The sequence below is a fragment of the Poecilia latipinna genome, unplaced genomic scaffold, assembly GCF_001443285.1.
Source record: "Poecilia latipinna isolate Pla-1442-1.1 unplaced genomic scaffold, P_latipinna-1.0 Scaffold2826, whole genome shotgun sequence".
Classification (NCBI taxonomy): domain Eukaryota; kingdom Metazoa; phylum Chordata; class Actinopteri; order Cyprinodontiformes; family Poeciliidae; genus Poecilia; species Poecilia latipinna.
This window is the reverse complement of record NW_015115442.1, coordinates 55,247-70,973: the sequence shown is the minus strand read 5'-3', so window position 1 is coordinate 70,973 and position 15,727 is coordinate 55,247. Positions and strand designations below refer to the sequence as shown.

At 40.4% G+C, this 15,727-nt stretch overlaps 1 protein-coding gene across 4 annotated transcripts in view; it reads right to left on the bottom strand.

Moving 5' to 3' along the window:
- Window positions 1-24: 24 nt before the first annotated feature.
- LOC106939310 (collagen alpha-1(XXV) chain-like) overlaps window positions 25-15,727 on the bottom strand; it is a 51,471-nt gene continuing 35,768 nt past the window's right edge. The window contains exons 7-11 of one of the 4 annotated variants that reach the window (XM_015021673.1): window positions 12,061-12,105; window positions 11,577-11,603; window positions 8,311-8,355; window positions 1,612-1,644; window positions 28-481 (exon numbers count right to left, since the gene is read on the bottom strand). In XM_015021673.1, the coding sequence (XP_014877159.1) occupies window positions 326-481; window positions 1,612-1,644; window positions 8,311-8,355; window positions 11,577-11,603; window positions 12,061-12,105 (306 nt within the window). In that variant the 3' untranslated portion in view covers window positions 28-325. Of the gene's footprint in view, window positions 482-1,611; window positions 1,645-8,310; window positions 8,356-11,576; window positions 11,604-12,060; window positions 12,106-15,727 lie in introns of all 4 variants that reach the window. The other 3 variants (XM_015021672.1, XM_015021675.1, XM_015021674.1) reach the window with 3 other exon arrangements.

Below are 15,727 nucleotides of genomic sequence, written 5' to 3'. Positions count from 1 at the left end.
GTAGACAAGTTGCCAATGCTTTTGAGTTGCACCGAAGCAAAGCTATTTAATGCGAGAGTCTGGTAAAGTTAGACAAGCCTAAAAAAATCCTAAACAAAAAGGGGAAACATACCCACAAATGTTAGTATGGTGTTCTGAGAGGTTGTGATGCCTGAAAAACTGAACCACAGCTCTACAATAGTCAATAAGCTTTAGGTGTCAGATTTAACCGAGCCTTTCTAATGTAGAAAACATATTTTGCACAACAGACTCCACTAGGCTTTGCGATAACCAACCTTTAATTGAAATATCTTGGAATAAAAGCTTCCCCTTCTATTGAGTACGTCTAGGTATGGGCATTGACACTGTGAACAGACATTATCAGTATGCACAGACAGAACTTGTCCGTTGCACGTTTCTGTTCATTCGTGAAAATATTTAACTCAAAAGAAATAATAGTGATTACCTTCTGTCCGCTCCGTCCAGGTTCTCCCGGTTCGCCCTGCAAGACATAACACCGTGTTCTTCTCAGCTGCTTCATTTACAGACCATCTGAACCAGAGCTGCACGGCTTTTTATCCAGAACTTTCCTAGTGTTTCTGACCAATTACAGTGGATTTAGACAAAAGACCATGTTCATATAAACAATCACTCGCAGATCCACAGATCAGGGCCTCTTGAGGCTCAGCGTTTTGTCCAAGAGAAACGTGAAGAGAACCGACAACCTTTCAACTAACACACCAAACTATGAGTCATGCAGACATAAAAGTCTATTAAAGCCCAAGAGATGAATCAATGTCTTTAATGTGGGCTATGAGGCTTTTCATCCAGGGCAGCGATCTGTCAACGTCTTGTTAGAATTGCCGTAAGAATGACAGTGAAGTTTGTATCCTTTTCACACTAAAATTTAAAGAATATTCAGGTTCTTTAAAAGGAATATCTGAACTGAAAATGAGCGAAAGGCAGTCAAAAATTTCAGACAAAAACTTTGCTAAACATGTAGAAAGCCTGTTTCAAAGTGGTTTCATTTTGTCTTTACATGTGTGCCTTTCATGTCTCTGCAGAATAAATTAGGGATTGGAAGCCATTTCTTAATATGTTAAACAGTCACCTTAGTTGATCGAAGCATTCACCGTTTCAATATTTTAAATTAACTTTTAGCTTTTGTCACAATAAAGGAAGATACTTGACTAAGTAGCTTGTTTATTGACTAAGATATAATGCCAAGAACAGCTTAGTTTGAGCAATTTCACTGCAGCACATTGCTCTTCACATGTAGTTTCAAATTTTACATAAATTTCTCCAGGGTCTCTTTGACTCACCAAACATTGTTGGAATGAGAAAAGTTAGGAAAATCTTCTCATTTTAGTCGCAAGGCAAACATGATGGTGCTAGTAGACTGTTTGTACTTGTTATAGTACCGCCACTGGTCTCACATATTTCCTGACAAATATATTGCACCTTTGAATTCCAGCCAGAAGAACTAATGACTTCCTATTTTTTTTTTTTTTTGTCTCCCAGCAACATGTTTATGTGCATTTTGGAGGCGCATGTGCTTCTTCCCAGACTGGCAGCACATTTTCACATTTTTCAAACAAAACAAAACATAAAAATATTTTTTTCAGGACTTACCTTGATGCCTGCTGCAGAGGAGCCTGCATCACCCTAAGGTAAAAAAATAAATAAATAAAAATACAAAAGAATATATCAAGAGATGAGACAGAAACCCAGACGTAAGATTTTATTTTATGCATCACTTTCTGTAAAGTTAAAACAGGGGAATGTTTGCATCAGCGAAATGGCTCTAAAAGTGATTTCGAAAAAAGCTAATTTGCTGAACAATGCCGAATAAAATTATAAAACGGCCGCATTTTTGTGGCGAAAACTGCAAGGAAATCCAATTAGAAGGAAGGCTGTTTGCTGTTTTAAACAATGAAAGCAGCATTTACCTTCCCACAGACCTTCTGATACAGCATTTAAAGAGGCTTCAGAGCTGGAAATCATTTCAGTGTTTAAAATGTCAGAGCGCAGCAGCTTCGCAATCGTGACACGAGAGGTGAAATCTAACACTATAATAGAAAAATCCACAGTAAAGGAGGTTAGAGGCTTGATAGATGTACTGTAACCATTCAAAATGTACATTTCTCCAGGTAATGCATTGAACTGGATGGAGACAGAGCCACTTATGTTGCGCCCCCCCCCCCCCCCACGCTTCCAACAACGTCGTCCAGACATCCAGAAGCGAGGCCCTCTGCTACGCATCGCATTACTGCTGCAGTGTACAGTTAAAGCAGACATAAAACAAGGGGCCAATAAGTGTAATTATGGGCGGTTGGTGGGAAAACGGAGCAGGGAGGAGGAGACTTGGTGCCTTCGGCTCTGGTGCGGACTCTGCGGTTTCACTACACATACGCCTCACGCTCAGAAGTCACAGCAGGAATGCATCTCGCCCTCAGCTTTTTATGGGAATCATTATGATGCACAGCACACAAGTCAGTGTTTAATTGAAGCTCATTTTCCTTTTTTTTTCTCCCCCCACCCCTCCTCTTCACAACAAACTGCGCTACTATTTGCAGCAGTGCTTCTTTTGTTGCATGCTCAGGGATGCCTCTGTGAACGTCTCGAAACATGCTATTCCAACCTAGGAGCCTTTATTTTACACTGCATTCGGGCGTGTGAGCAAATCTAAGTGAATGCATTTTTACATTTCACAATGCAGCAAAATCCAGTTCACCGTGATGCTATGCGTGGGAAAAAAACAACAAAAAAAAACAAAAAAAAAACAAGGATTTCACACACTATCAAGCTGAAATGCTCCCCCCTCCTCTCCCAACCTATGCTTAGGGGGTGGATTTCATGCTGTGGTTGACCAAAAACTAATAAAACTTGTAAACTTTATGGAAAGGCGTTATCAAATGTAAAACAAACGTACGCATCAGTGTTGGTTTTCACCTGCTATTAGCTGGCAGAAATGCCCACATCTGTATTCCATTGTGACATCTCGTACAACGGAGAAACAAGAAAAGACCTCCACTCGTAAAGTTCATAGGCAAAACGTGTTCGCAGTTCAAACAATGCTTTTTCCCACAATTTATCACAGCGGGACCACGCTGTTGTAAGGGGAATGAATCTAAAGGGCACTTTTATTTTTATTTTTTTATTTTTTTACACAAGAAGCCAGCATTTCTCTTGTGGTGGTACCGGAGGATTCCACGCAGGCGATTAACGCTTAGATGTGTCACGACACATCTAACACGAGCTCGAGACCCAGGCGAGAGTTATGACCGGGCTTTAATCCCTTCCAAATGTCCGCCGTATGGGATGGAAAAAGCGGTGGAGCTTGGGAGGTGAGCTGAGGTGTGGCGGAGAGAGAGAGAGAGAGAGTGCTGAAATGTCCCATCTGGGCCAATTACCAAGTGGAGGCTGCAGAACTGCGATTTAACCACAGGGCTGAGTGAGACGGAGAGCTGTCACCGCAACTCCTTCATTATGGGCACCCAGACCTGTCGCCGCACACTGGCATTTATAGATAATAGCCCAAAGGTCTCATAATGCATGCTTGGTAAATCAGGCCGTTTAGCAGCTGTTTGCCTGGATGGCGAGATGCGCAAATAAGATGGAGGGAATTAATTTGGGGAGCAGCGACGCCAGAACCGAGTTGCGACGCAAGTCATGCCACTGCAACCCTCATACATGGCTCTTATTCAACGTTACGGCCATTAGAAGAGATGACCAAATCCACTGGCCTCAGCTAAATATCAGCCTCAGTCACCGAGCAAGAATATATGTGAGGTTTAGGAGGGCAGCAGGAGCCTGCCAAGACGTTAGATGTGGGCCAGTTCGCAAGACGTTTAGGATGTAAAAAATTATTTTGCCACACTGCTCAGAGCCTGAAACTTCCCCCCCCCCAAAAAAAAAAAAGAAATCCAAGGCAACACTTTGACAGCGTTCATCTAGTTCTAAAAACCCTAAATGTTTTTTTTTTTTTTTTTATCTGCAACTTTTTTTAAAAACAAGATGAGCCACAGTCAATTTCACACCTAGTTAAATACTTAGACAGTAAATGGCTCAGAACTAAAGCTTTTAACTGGGGTAATGATTTGTTTTAAATGAGGCCAGAGAAAACACACAGACACAGTTGGAAACAGCGATTTTCTCCACTGATGATAGCAACACAGCATGTACTGTCCTGCGTCTACGCAAAAGATGAACAGTAGTGGAAAACAACAACAATTACCCAAACAATTATGTTTCTTGAAAAGGTATTCCTACATTTTAAGCTTTTTTAAATTTTGGCACGTTGCACAAATCAACTTTAAATATCTTTTATTTGGATTATTTGACTGTCGACTTGGAAGAAAGCCATTAGAAGGACTTTGTCCAGCCTTGTTGCTGAGAGGCGCTACACAAATAAACATGACTAGACTTGTTTTAAGTTTACCACAAGCCATGAGGTGACGCAGCAAACACGTAGAAGATGGTGCTCTGCTCGTTTGAGACCAACATTTAACGCTTTTGGCTTGCCATGTTATGGCGGCCATTTTTAGATTTCCAAAAAAAAAAAAAAACGAGGCCCAGTCCTGAAAACCATCTCTGTTTACTTCAAAATACTTTTTTGCTTTTGATATGAACATATTGAAAGTATGACTTCTCTATGTGGTTAGAAAGAATATTTAAATGGAAAAAAAAAAGAAATCAAGGAAGCTTGATATATCGTACCGATATCGGTATGAGGCGATGTTGGTCTTTTTTTTTTTTTTTTTTACATTGGTCTGATAAGTAAAACTGGGCTGATATGAACAGCCAATGTTCATTTGCATGTTGTTGAAGTTTGTGTACGGGCTTCACAAAGGAGATGGAGTTGGATATGTGGTACTGTTTGGTCATGCGATGGTGATGGTGAGGTTTTTAACTGATGCTAAGAAGCAATGTAGGTGGTGTAATAACTTTAACTTTTATGATACAGGTAAGTACTGCCATAAAAACAGCATTAATATTGTTTAGCAATAGTGATCAATGAGTCCTTAGTTATTTTTGAACCTGGACATTTTCAATAATCAAAGAAAATCCGATGAAAAGTGGACATGTCTGGGGATTTGAAGACGTTCGCTAACCCTGAACACATCAACCCGTTGTGAAACACGGTAGTGGATGCATCATGCTGTGCGGCTGCTTCCCCCTGCCCCTCCACCAACTTTGACAGGAAACCTTCTCACAGTTGATGAGAAGATGGACAGACCAAAAGGAGGTTCTCCTCCGACAGGCCAACAAGTCAAAGTCCAGAAGAGACTTTAATTGAAAATGAAAGTTAAACCTGTGATTTGACGAAACATTGACTCAGTGGGCTGAATACAAATGTGAACCACATGCATTTTACTTGCAAAAGAGAAAATACAAATTAGTTTTCTTTCCAGCGCATAATGATACAGCAAGGATCGTGTTGACCTTAGTTGTAGTGAAGTGGGAAAAATTCAAAGTGTATTCATGTCTTAGCATTTTAACTTTGCTATGAAGGAATAATTAAGAGCTGCTTAGCAGCTACCATGAATCTCTGTAAAAAGTCCATGCTTAGTTTGTGTTCACTGATCATCATCTGTTCGAGGAAAACCGTGGCCTGACTGCTTACGCTGTCGTTTTCCTCACCGCTCTCTGCTCCCTGAGGTCTCCAAGCTCAACATAACAAAGCGCATGCTGTCTCACCTCTCACTTAGTGTTTCCACATTTTTTTCCTGCACTGCGTGCTGCGTATTGTTAACTTTGGCATGCTTAGTCTGGAGGACTGAGGATGCCCTCCGCCCCACTCATGTCTCTCTGTTCTCTGGTTTCTCCAACCAGCGGTGCTACAACAATACCACGGCAGAGGAGCAATTGATCAGACAAAAAACTCTGATGACAGGGGCCCTGCTTGAGCATACATTTTCTTCTCCTGCTCTGAATTTCAATCTGACATATGTTAAACTCATCTGAAAGTATCTTGATTGAGGCTATTCTTTCCATATGTTGCGCGCTACGTTAAATAAAACATCTAACCTGATGTTGACAGATTGAGATGAGGTAATCTTATCCATCTTAACCTAAACACTCTACTACAGTGGTCCTAAAAATGTGTGCAAAAGAATTCAGAGTTTTGTGGTGCAAAAAAAGAAGAAGCTTAGTTTAATGTATGTTCACACTTTAATGCGATCTTGTGCACTGTAAAACGTAAAATTCAACTGAAATCAGAGAAAAATACAAAAAATTTAAAAAGGTAAAACAATCTGGTTATATGACCTTAAATAATATTTTTTGAAGTAAGTGCCTTTAGGTTAGATTTAGCTTTAGCATTTACTCTTCTTGAGCCATCGTAAATCTGACTACGCTGAAAACAAAAAAAAAGTATCTGGTCTTGAAGGATTTTCATAAAAGTAGCTGATTAGTATCCTTTGGCTGGAACCAAAATTGAACATTTACAGAGTGATTCCTAAACGTCTACTTGGCATAAAAACATTACTGTGCATCATCAAAACAACACCATACCTGAAGAGATGCACGGCGGTAGCAGCTTCATGAATATGAATACGTTTCTACAAGTAGATCTGTGGGTTTTCCGAAGTTCAAATTCCAAATTCAAGTCAGTTTTGAGTCCAAACACACATCCAAAGTGAGAAGCCATTTTTGAAGCCATCAAAATGGGCTTCAAAGATTTAAAATTAAAGTTAACGTCAAACTAGAATCCAGAACAAAACACAACAGAAAATCTGTGACAAGAGAGGTCCTCACAACCATGTAGATTTAGAGACCTGTGGCACGGTAGAGTGGGCATAAATTAACAAATGTAGCTGTAGCATGCTAATATATATTTAAACAAAAAAACTAAATTCTGAGATTAAGGCAGAAGGCGCTTCGATAACAGATTAACATGTGCACATTTATGCAACCAAGTTATTGTTCCTTCCTTATGTTATTTAACCCCCCCTCCAACAAACTTGCTTTTCTGCTGAATTACTCAGGATCCATGTCACTATATAGGGGGATAATACACAGTTTTTTTACCTCACCATAGTCACATTTTTTACAGCTGCCTGTATACTTTTTATGTCAACTATATTTCTAAGTCTTTACAATGACTCTCCCTGGAGTATGCACTTGAAGGATGAGTGGTAACTTCAACTCCTCCAGGAAAAAAAAAAAAAAAAAACTATCACTTTTTCCCCTTGTTTTGCTCTAAGGTATACTGGATCAAAGCGTCGCATGAGCTACAAAGTTTTATCACCCTACGCCTACCTTTCCGTTTTGTTCATTCATTTTCCACAGATGATATCTTTCATCTCTCCCCCCCCCCTCCCCCCCGCAGCCCCCCGAACGGTATCCTTCTCGGCTGCCGAGTTCGGCAGCCTTTTAAAAACCGCAGCGCCCATAAAGCGAGAGGTTATCAAAGTTGTTCTCCGCTGAACAGCAATAAATTGGCAGTGACGTTTTGAGTACACTGCTTCCACACGGCTGCCGGTCTGTGAGTTACACTTTGTTTTCATACCTAGCAGTATTCAGAGCAAAAAAAAAAGGAAGCAACTCCGGTGCATAATACATCAAAGTGTTTAGGGCTGGCTGTCTTGGAGCAGCAATTGTGTTACCACTTTTTTGGCAATCTTTGAAGAATTTTTATTCTTTCCGAGAAATGTGAGGAGCTGAATCAACATTTTTTATGTAATGGTTTATTCAAATTGATAATGGCTTTCTGAAATGCTCTAAAACAGGTTTGCATAGAAAAGGGGTCCAACTTCTGTTGTGAGCTCATAAAATTGAAATGAGGCCGCAGTCTGTTTCCATGAATCCTGCTTTAACATGATAAAAACAGCAAAGGCGACATGGTGGATTTTAGATAGAAAGAATAATAACTCTGAACATCATGTCAGTACCCATATGAGACGAGCCTTTACAGAAAACAAAAGTTTTTTTTGGACAAAAACATCCATCTTTTCAGCGGAGCTCGGTTCTTCCTATTGTTCAAAATGGATCTCGGTTTGACAAGCTGTCTTTATGATAAATGGTCCCTCCAGAAAAACGGAAAAAAAAAAAAGAGAAAAACAGCATCGGTGTATTGTTGAAATTAAGTTCACATATAACACAATGACAAATCAAGTACTCGGATGATTGCTTTTATTCAGCCATCACGACCGTTTTAGTGATGCCACATGACCTCAGCTGCCGCTGGCGGTTTCCATATATCTCATCTCAGATGGCGAACATTAACTTTGAGTCATGCTTTTTTGGCCAAAGCCAGACCATCTACTGTTTCTCTGAGCAGGCTCCAAAAATATAAACACAGAGGAGAAAATTAAATAATTTACATACCTTCTCGCCCATGTCACCTTTCGGTCCGTCTTCACCCATATCGCCCTGCGATGAGATCACATGAAATCACATTCAGCCATTTTTTACGGCGCGGGAACGAATCGGGGATGAAAAGCTGGATGTTTAAACACGCCTGCTTCGACAGGCACACAGTAGGACCGGTCCTCTATCTGTGACCAGCTGCCACGTTAAACAGTGTAATGGACGCTTGAGGAAAAGGCCAAGAACACCGGAGCCAGAATTAAGTATCATTACCATACAAATGCACGGTAATGGCTCTTTATCTTCACTTTGGTCACTGAGTCATCGCATGTGTTTCAAGCACGGCTGATTTCAGGTGATGTAAGAGCAGCTGTGGGGGTCCGAAACTCTTGGCATTGACGACTGCGCCACGGATAACTAAATTCGCAAACTTGGCTCCGAGTGCCAGTGCTGTTTTCTATCCGTGCCTGATGCTTAGCTAAATGACTAGCGGTGGTTTTTCTCTTATTTTCATCTGCTCGTCGGACTAAAACGTAAACATTAGATTCACATCTCATGAACAGGCCTCTGTGAGAGCTGCCAAAAGGCTGATATCTTTGTAAAGAGTGGTGACTGTATGAAAAAGGCTGACGTGTCATCCGAGTCTGGAAGGAGAATTAAGTACTCTTCCATGCAGTGGGCAACTGTACACCTGACTTATGGTCAAAACACATTAGCAGAGTGCCATGCATGACAGAACGATGTAATAATTTCAACTATAACAACCCAGATTGGTGGTGTCATACTGCAGTCTCAGCGGCCACTTAATAAATCACTGTTCATTTGTCCAATTAAGCCAATTTATGGGGCCTGGATGGTAGGGCCGGCGCTCCAAAACCAGCTCTCATTTGTCATAGTTGCGTGACAAGTTTAGCGTAATTTTGTTCTTGGTCCCATGTTGTCCACCCCTTCTTGTCAAACCCTCTTTGCTGAACCTTTCGCCTCCTTTCGCAGGCAGGACTATTGTGCGATTAGTCAGAATTTTTTTTATACTCAACTTCCAGAAGGGGGGGAAACTGTCCGAGGTCAGTGATTTTCATCCTTTAGTGGACTCTGTTGCTATGTTGCCGTTGCATTTCCTGCTTTTCAGTGAACATCACCCGCTCACTGTGGGCATTCGATTTGATATCTCTTTTCGAAACGACGTTAATAAACTCTCCTTTTCGTTTTGTAATATTCATTCGAAAATGAAATTAACGGACCAACTTGTTCGATAGCCTGGAGCTTTACTGCATGATTTCCAAATCGGTAGCGAAAGCACGTGCAAAAATCCAAGTTCTGCCCGCCAACAACATAACAAAAAAACAATTGCATAAAGTTTATGGTTAAAATGTCATTCCTAAAGCAAATATTCTGAAAATATTCACAGAACCAATTTGTTTCAAGCCAAATGCCAGAAACAACTCATCTGTGAGCTTGCTACTCATCGTTTTTCCCCTCCTAGAGATCATTTTAGCCCAACATAAAAGCTTACCAAGCATTCTAGTTAGCATTTTAGCTCGCTAACATGTCAGCTAAAATCCTTTTCTAGTCAGCTAATGCTAGAATGCCATGTTATTTAGCTAACATGCTAAAACTTGAAGTTTTGACAGGACATTCTGAACAGCTAATCCTATCTAACGGCACAATGACTTGTACAAGGAGGTTTTAGCTAAAATATTTCAAAAGTGGCTGACAGAAAATGGGACTAAAGTATAGCACAGAATCAATAAATCATAAGTAAATGTTGACAATGTTGAACATTTTATCTGCTGGTTAATTGGTTTACAGTCAAAACCCTAAAACAACAGTTTATATGTTGACATATTAGGTTCCTCTAAAACACGAGAGGCTCTGGTTTTTGCTCCAAGCTCTCTGTCTGGCAGTGAACTGGTCATCTCACTTTCCATAAATCCACTAGACTACAAATCATGCACTGACTTAGGAGGTCTGTGGGTATGACATCAAAGCTCGTTTCCTTGTGTAAATTTTTTGGGGAAAACCCAAAAAAAAAAAAAAAAAAAAAAAAGCTCTCGCAGCTCGTCTCCTTGACATGTGTGTTTTTCCATCAAGAAATCTATATGTTGGAAAGTGAAAAGACTGCGAGCACGGAGTCAGTATCATAACAGTTTAGTTTCCCCGAGTTTGCTTGCTGGCTCCTGAATGGGAGAACAAAGCCAAAGACTACAATTTATATTGACAATACTGGCTTTACTTCAGAAAGGCAATTCTCAGTTTGGAGGTTCAGACCCTTGAAGAGGTCTGACAGCTCTGGAAATTAACTAAAATTACATTCTGCTGAACAAATACATTAATTTATAAGACTTCACTTGTAAGAAGGTTTTCTTTTTTTGCTTCTGTGTTCATAAAAAAAAACAGCTATTAGGACTAAAGTGCCAGTCTCTTCTAAAACTAGTCGAATCTATGGAGGTGGAGCTTCTCTTGAGAAGACGAGGCCTGTTTAGATGGGCTCGTAAAAAAGGTGCGGAAACTCCTGGTATGAAGTGAATATTTCAAGAGTGGCGTATTGTGTGTGGGAAGGCCTGGAAGTCGGTTTTACACCATTTTAAACTGAAACATTGGAAACCAACCTACCTTCTCACACCACTGATTTATGCTCATGACTGTTTGAATTGACGTGATCCTGCATCATTAGAATCTGCTGGGTGCAGTTTCAGCAACTGCACATTGAGCTGTTATTTGCATCCAGCTAATTCTCCACAGGACGCCCGTAATGCGCGGGAGCAGCAGTTGCTACGAGATTGTTTCCACAAAGCCTCGTTATTACAGTGAACCAGGTATGTTGGCGGCGGAGGATAAGTCTGATTCAACTGAAAACAAGAGCCCGAGGGCCGATTTTGTGGTCTATAAAGTATCCTGAATCATCAGTTCCTTCCCGATCACTGTTGACTTGGTCAGTGTTTACACCTCCCACTTCCAACTAGACCAAAGTTATGGCACCATTAGAACCATGGAATGGAGAAAGTAAAGCGGTTTTTTCTCTGGGAGGCTTTTTTTTTTTTTCTTTTTTTTTTGGAACCTGTAAAGGCCATTTGCCCAGAACTGAAGAAACTGGGTGCAGTTTTATGACTCATTTAATCACGGGCTAACTGACGGCCAGATCTTCGATGGGAGTCACCTTTGAAAATACAAGCTGGAGTTGTGAGGCATAATAGCATGAGCTGCCGTCATTTTACCACAAAGGCTATTCAAACACATGGTGGGATACTTAGAAGGATGTGTGGGGATCTGAGTTATTACTTTACCTTTTCACCCTGTTCTCCCTTTTCACCCTGTTGGAAAAGAAAAAAAGGGAATTAGACACAGGACAGGTTGGATGGTGGATGGGGGAGTTGGGCTGGGCTGCAGTTATGCAAGTGTGGATTGTGTCTGGGGTTAAATTTGTGCTAGATTACAGAAATAGAGCAGTTTCTTGTTCCCCAGCCACACGTGTAAGTGCCAGTTTTTGTAAATGTTCTTTTGGGAAAACCTTTCATGTGTAAAACTTAGCAAACTGCAGCTCCAAAAGCTCAAAAAATACATAGAGACATTTACAATTAACTTGGGCCACATTGACGTCTTCATGCTTAAAGATGGAAAAATAATCATTAGAAATGGATATTTGACGAAACAAATGGCAGCACAACACAAAAGCCACAGACAATGAGCAAAAAGTAAAGCAGTACTCGAAGCAGAAAGAAAATGTGACGTTAAAAGAATAAGAGCACACAGAAAGCGTGTGCACCAGACCTTGGCCCCTGGGATTCCGTCCTGTCCTGGGATGCCAACATCTCCCTATTGACAGCACAACACACAGCAGCTGCATTCAGTGTGTGTCCTATCAAAGTTTGAACTCCAATTCTAGATCTGGACATACAAAATTGCACATATGCACGGAGCGTTCTACTTCTGCCGTCCTTATAGTTGAAATAAAGCCTGAAGAGGTAATAGAGTCTACTGCTAACTGCTGCGTGCTTCCAAGAGTCTACTGGCGCTCTTGGCTCTGGGTCACGTTGTGTTACCGAGACTCTGCGTTGGCTGAGAATGCACGCTTTTTAACAACACCTTCAGTCAAAGGACACGACTAATGCAGAGTGGGAGTCAAAACACAAGAAGTAGATAAAAAGCTAGACTAACGCTGGAAAAAAACAAAAAACAAACCTGCATATGGAATATTTGGAAGTAATTTTGGAAATATTTGGAAATTTAAATTCACAAAACTGTTGAGGGTGGAGGGGGGGAAAGAGACAAGATTTGTAGATTTAACTTTGGCTGCTTGTAAGATGGTTGGAGACAACAGTTGGAATTGACATTGCGCATTAAAGTGCAGGTTTATTTCTTTATTCGCTTGAGCCTGCTCACCCCTCTGCCTGCAGCGGGATCCCTGGCTATAAAAACAGAACCAGGCTCCAGAAACAACTCAACGTAGTCTGTTTTAATCAACAGGACCAAGATCATTGCGAGGCATATGTATTACTCAAAGTTAATCTTCACAAAGATAGAAATATGTGTCCATAACAACAACAATCACATCTTTGCGCGCGCGCACACACACACACACACACACACACACTCCGTCAATAAGATCTTGCCTTCGAAAAGGAATTTTGTAAGTTTTTTCTGCATGAAGAAACAAAAGTTTGTCCTCAACATTTCTAACTTAAGAGCTTCCCATTCACTTTTACAACCTCTCTTTCTCCTGCTCATCCTCCTTATCACCTTGACAACTCTCCAAGTCATCTAGCTCTAGTTAATTAAAGTCTGTAAATTATAGCATCGTTTTCTCCACAGACGTTCTCCAGAGCTAGTTTCCAACTTTCTCTCATAAGAGCCACAAGCCTTTGAGCTCATCTGCACTTTCCCATGCGAACACACATATAAGTGAAGATTTATAAAATCTATGTGTACTGCATAGGGAGACCCAAAAGAAAATGACTAATTCGACATTTCTTGGACGGTAACACAGTTTTGATCTTTTATTTTTCTACAACCACCTTGATCTTTCAGTGCTCTGCATTAGCTTTTAGAGTGCAGCAGCTGTTGTTGGCTTGTTTATAGCACAATAACAAGCCAGACTCAATGTTTAGAGATAAAATGACTTTAAATCAGTCAATCCTAGCTAATCAGTTTTGTCATCAGATAATCGAGGAGAACTCCTAGGTTCGGTTTGCGAAACAATAACCACGAAGCTACCATGGGGCTCAATTTTCTCATCTACAAGAGAGAAGAGCATGCGTTATGGTGCTCAACCAGCGAAACCCTAAACATACTGAATCTGTTTGGTACGAGAAAAAAAAAAAAAAAATCAAAGGATAAACATTAACAGAGCTGGCCAAAAACTAAATACTTATTGTTTTGTTTCCTGGATATCAGTAAAAGAGGAAAACCAAGTCCATCTGGTCTAAAGCTTTAATCTCTCTGCAGCTCAAAGCGGTGAAACCGACCTCAGTGCATTTGTTGCCAAAAATAATTAACCTCCTGGACCTTTGCAAACCTACCACATCGTTACCTTTTCTCAAGAAGTAACTACTTCCAAAGGCAGACGGGCAGCTCCAACCAGACGAAGTCGCTTAGTGACAGAAAGTACAAGACTTTGGTGTTTTGATTAAAACTACAGTCAGTAAGTAGCTCGGAATTAATCAAACTGCAAGAAAATATATATGTAGCAGGAAGCTATTTTATTTCATCGCCATAAATAAGACGGCCGTTGATGTTATTCCTCTGTTTCTCGTCCTTGTTTTCATTTTTAACCCAACGCCGTGATTTAATGACGCCTTGCGGTGAAGATCAGCGTGTATGATCCATGTGTGAACTCCCCCTTCGCCCCACCGCCACCCCAGCGGTGATGATACTTCATGAGCGCTGGGACTCTGCATCATTCATCAGACCACATATGGGAGTCATTGACATAATGACGATGCTGTGCAACCACGGCTGCGATGGAGTTTGATTAAAAACCAATGCTGATAAGGTTTGCCTTGCCAGTTGTCCGCCCTTCTTGGTGAGCGTTGCTGTCAGACCAGCGCAACGTCTGACAGCCAACCTGCCACTGCAGAAGGATCAGGCACTGACTGCCTCCGAGTTCAACTTTCTGCATGAATGAGACTTACATACCATAACAGGCTGTTTTATAGATGGATTGCACAGCTCTGGAGTTCTATTTCATGGCTGCTGGCAAACCCAACTCATTTCACAAGTGTGGAATTAAGCCTCCAGCTTTAGCTGTTTCCAGGGTTTGCATGGCTTTCACACTGAAATGAAGCTTCTTTTACTCTGGTTCCTATTATAGCCACACAGGCCTCTCTGCTCTTTATCAATGTGTGCTTAAAATTAAAAAGATGGCGCAAAGTCACGCCATTCATTAAGTGATTATTTTGGAGTGAAAAAACAAAAACAGCTTTTCTTATTTTTACATTTTGCTCCGATTTTCAGAACACCTGCACTGTGTCTGCTTTACTGGAAAGTGAATTTCAGAAATTAGCTCAGTGTGTGAACAGATACACATGCTTCCAAAAACCGTACTCTGTGGTCAGGACCTGCAGATGCAGCCCAGGGGTATTCTCCTAAATAGAAAAATGGTTTGAAATTGTCAAAATGCATGTCAGAGCCGATCTAACATGAGCAGAGCTCCATTTGGCTAAGTATGCGGCAGGGTTTTTTTTTTTTTTTCCCCAAGATTTTCAGTCAGTTGCAAAAAAAAAAGAATAAACATAACAAGATTATTTGATTTAACAGCTGAGCTGCTATAACACACCTTGAAAAGGGTATTGTTGCCAGATTTTCTGTTTTCAAATAAAATGGAAAAGAAAAACTAAACCAATAGTGTTGAGGAATAAATTATTACCTTGGTCTCCATAACCTAGTGTGCAGTGCATTTATGATCTTACTTGCTAGGTCTGATTTGCACACTTATAAAATGACTTAAAACGATAAAAAGTGGGATCCAATAATGTTTATACATTATGGAAACAAAAGTAGTAATTTTAAAAAGCCGTTAACAAAAGACTGCAGGATTGATAGTAAATAAGTAGGTTCACTAGATCTTATCTTACCATGTATGGTGTCACATTGCACTTTGTAAAACATGTGAGTATTGTTAAAATGCACTCTTATTATTTACATATATGTGGCACGGTGTTACTTCTGAAGTGACATAATCGTCTTGTTTTGTTTTTTACACTTAATTCTCATCCGACCACCTTCGGCTCAAAGTTTGAAGCACTGAACAAAGTCTATGACTGACCAAAAGTGGTTGAAAAATTGTTAGATGTTATCCATTATTGTTATTATTGTCTTTTCAACTCATTTTTAGAATTTTTTTTTTTTATTGCAGTAGAGCACGTGCATTTCTGTAAACCATAAGGCCTGAGCAATACCTACTCAATATTTCTTAATTATTTTTTTTTTTTAAGATTTG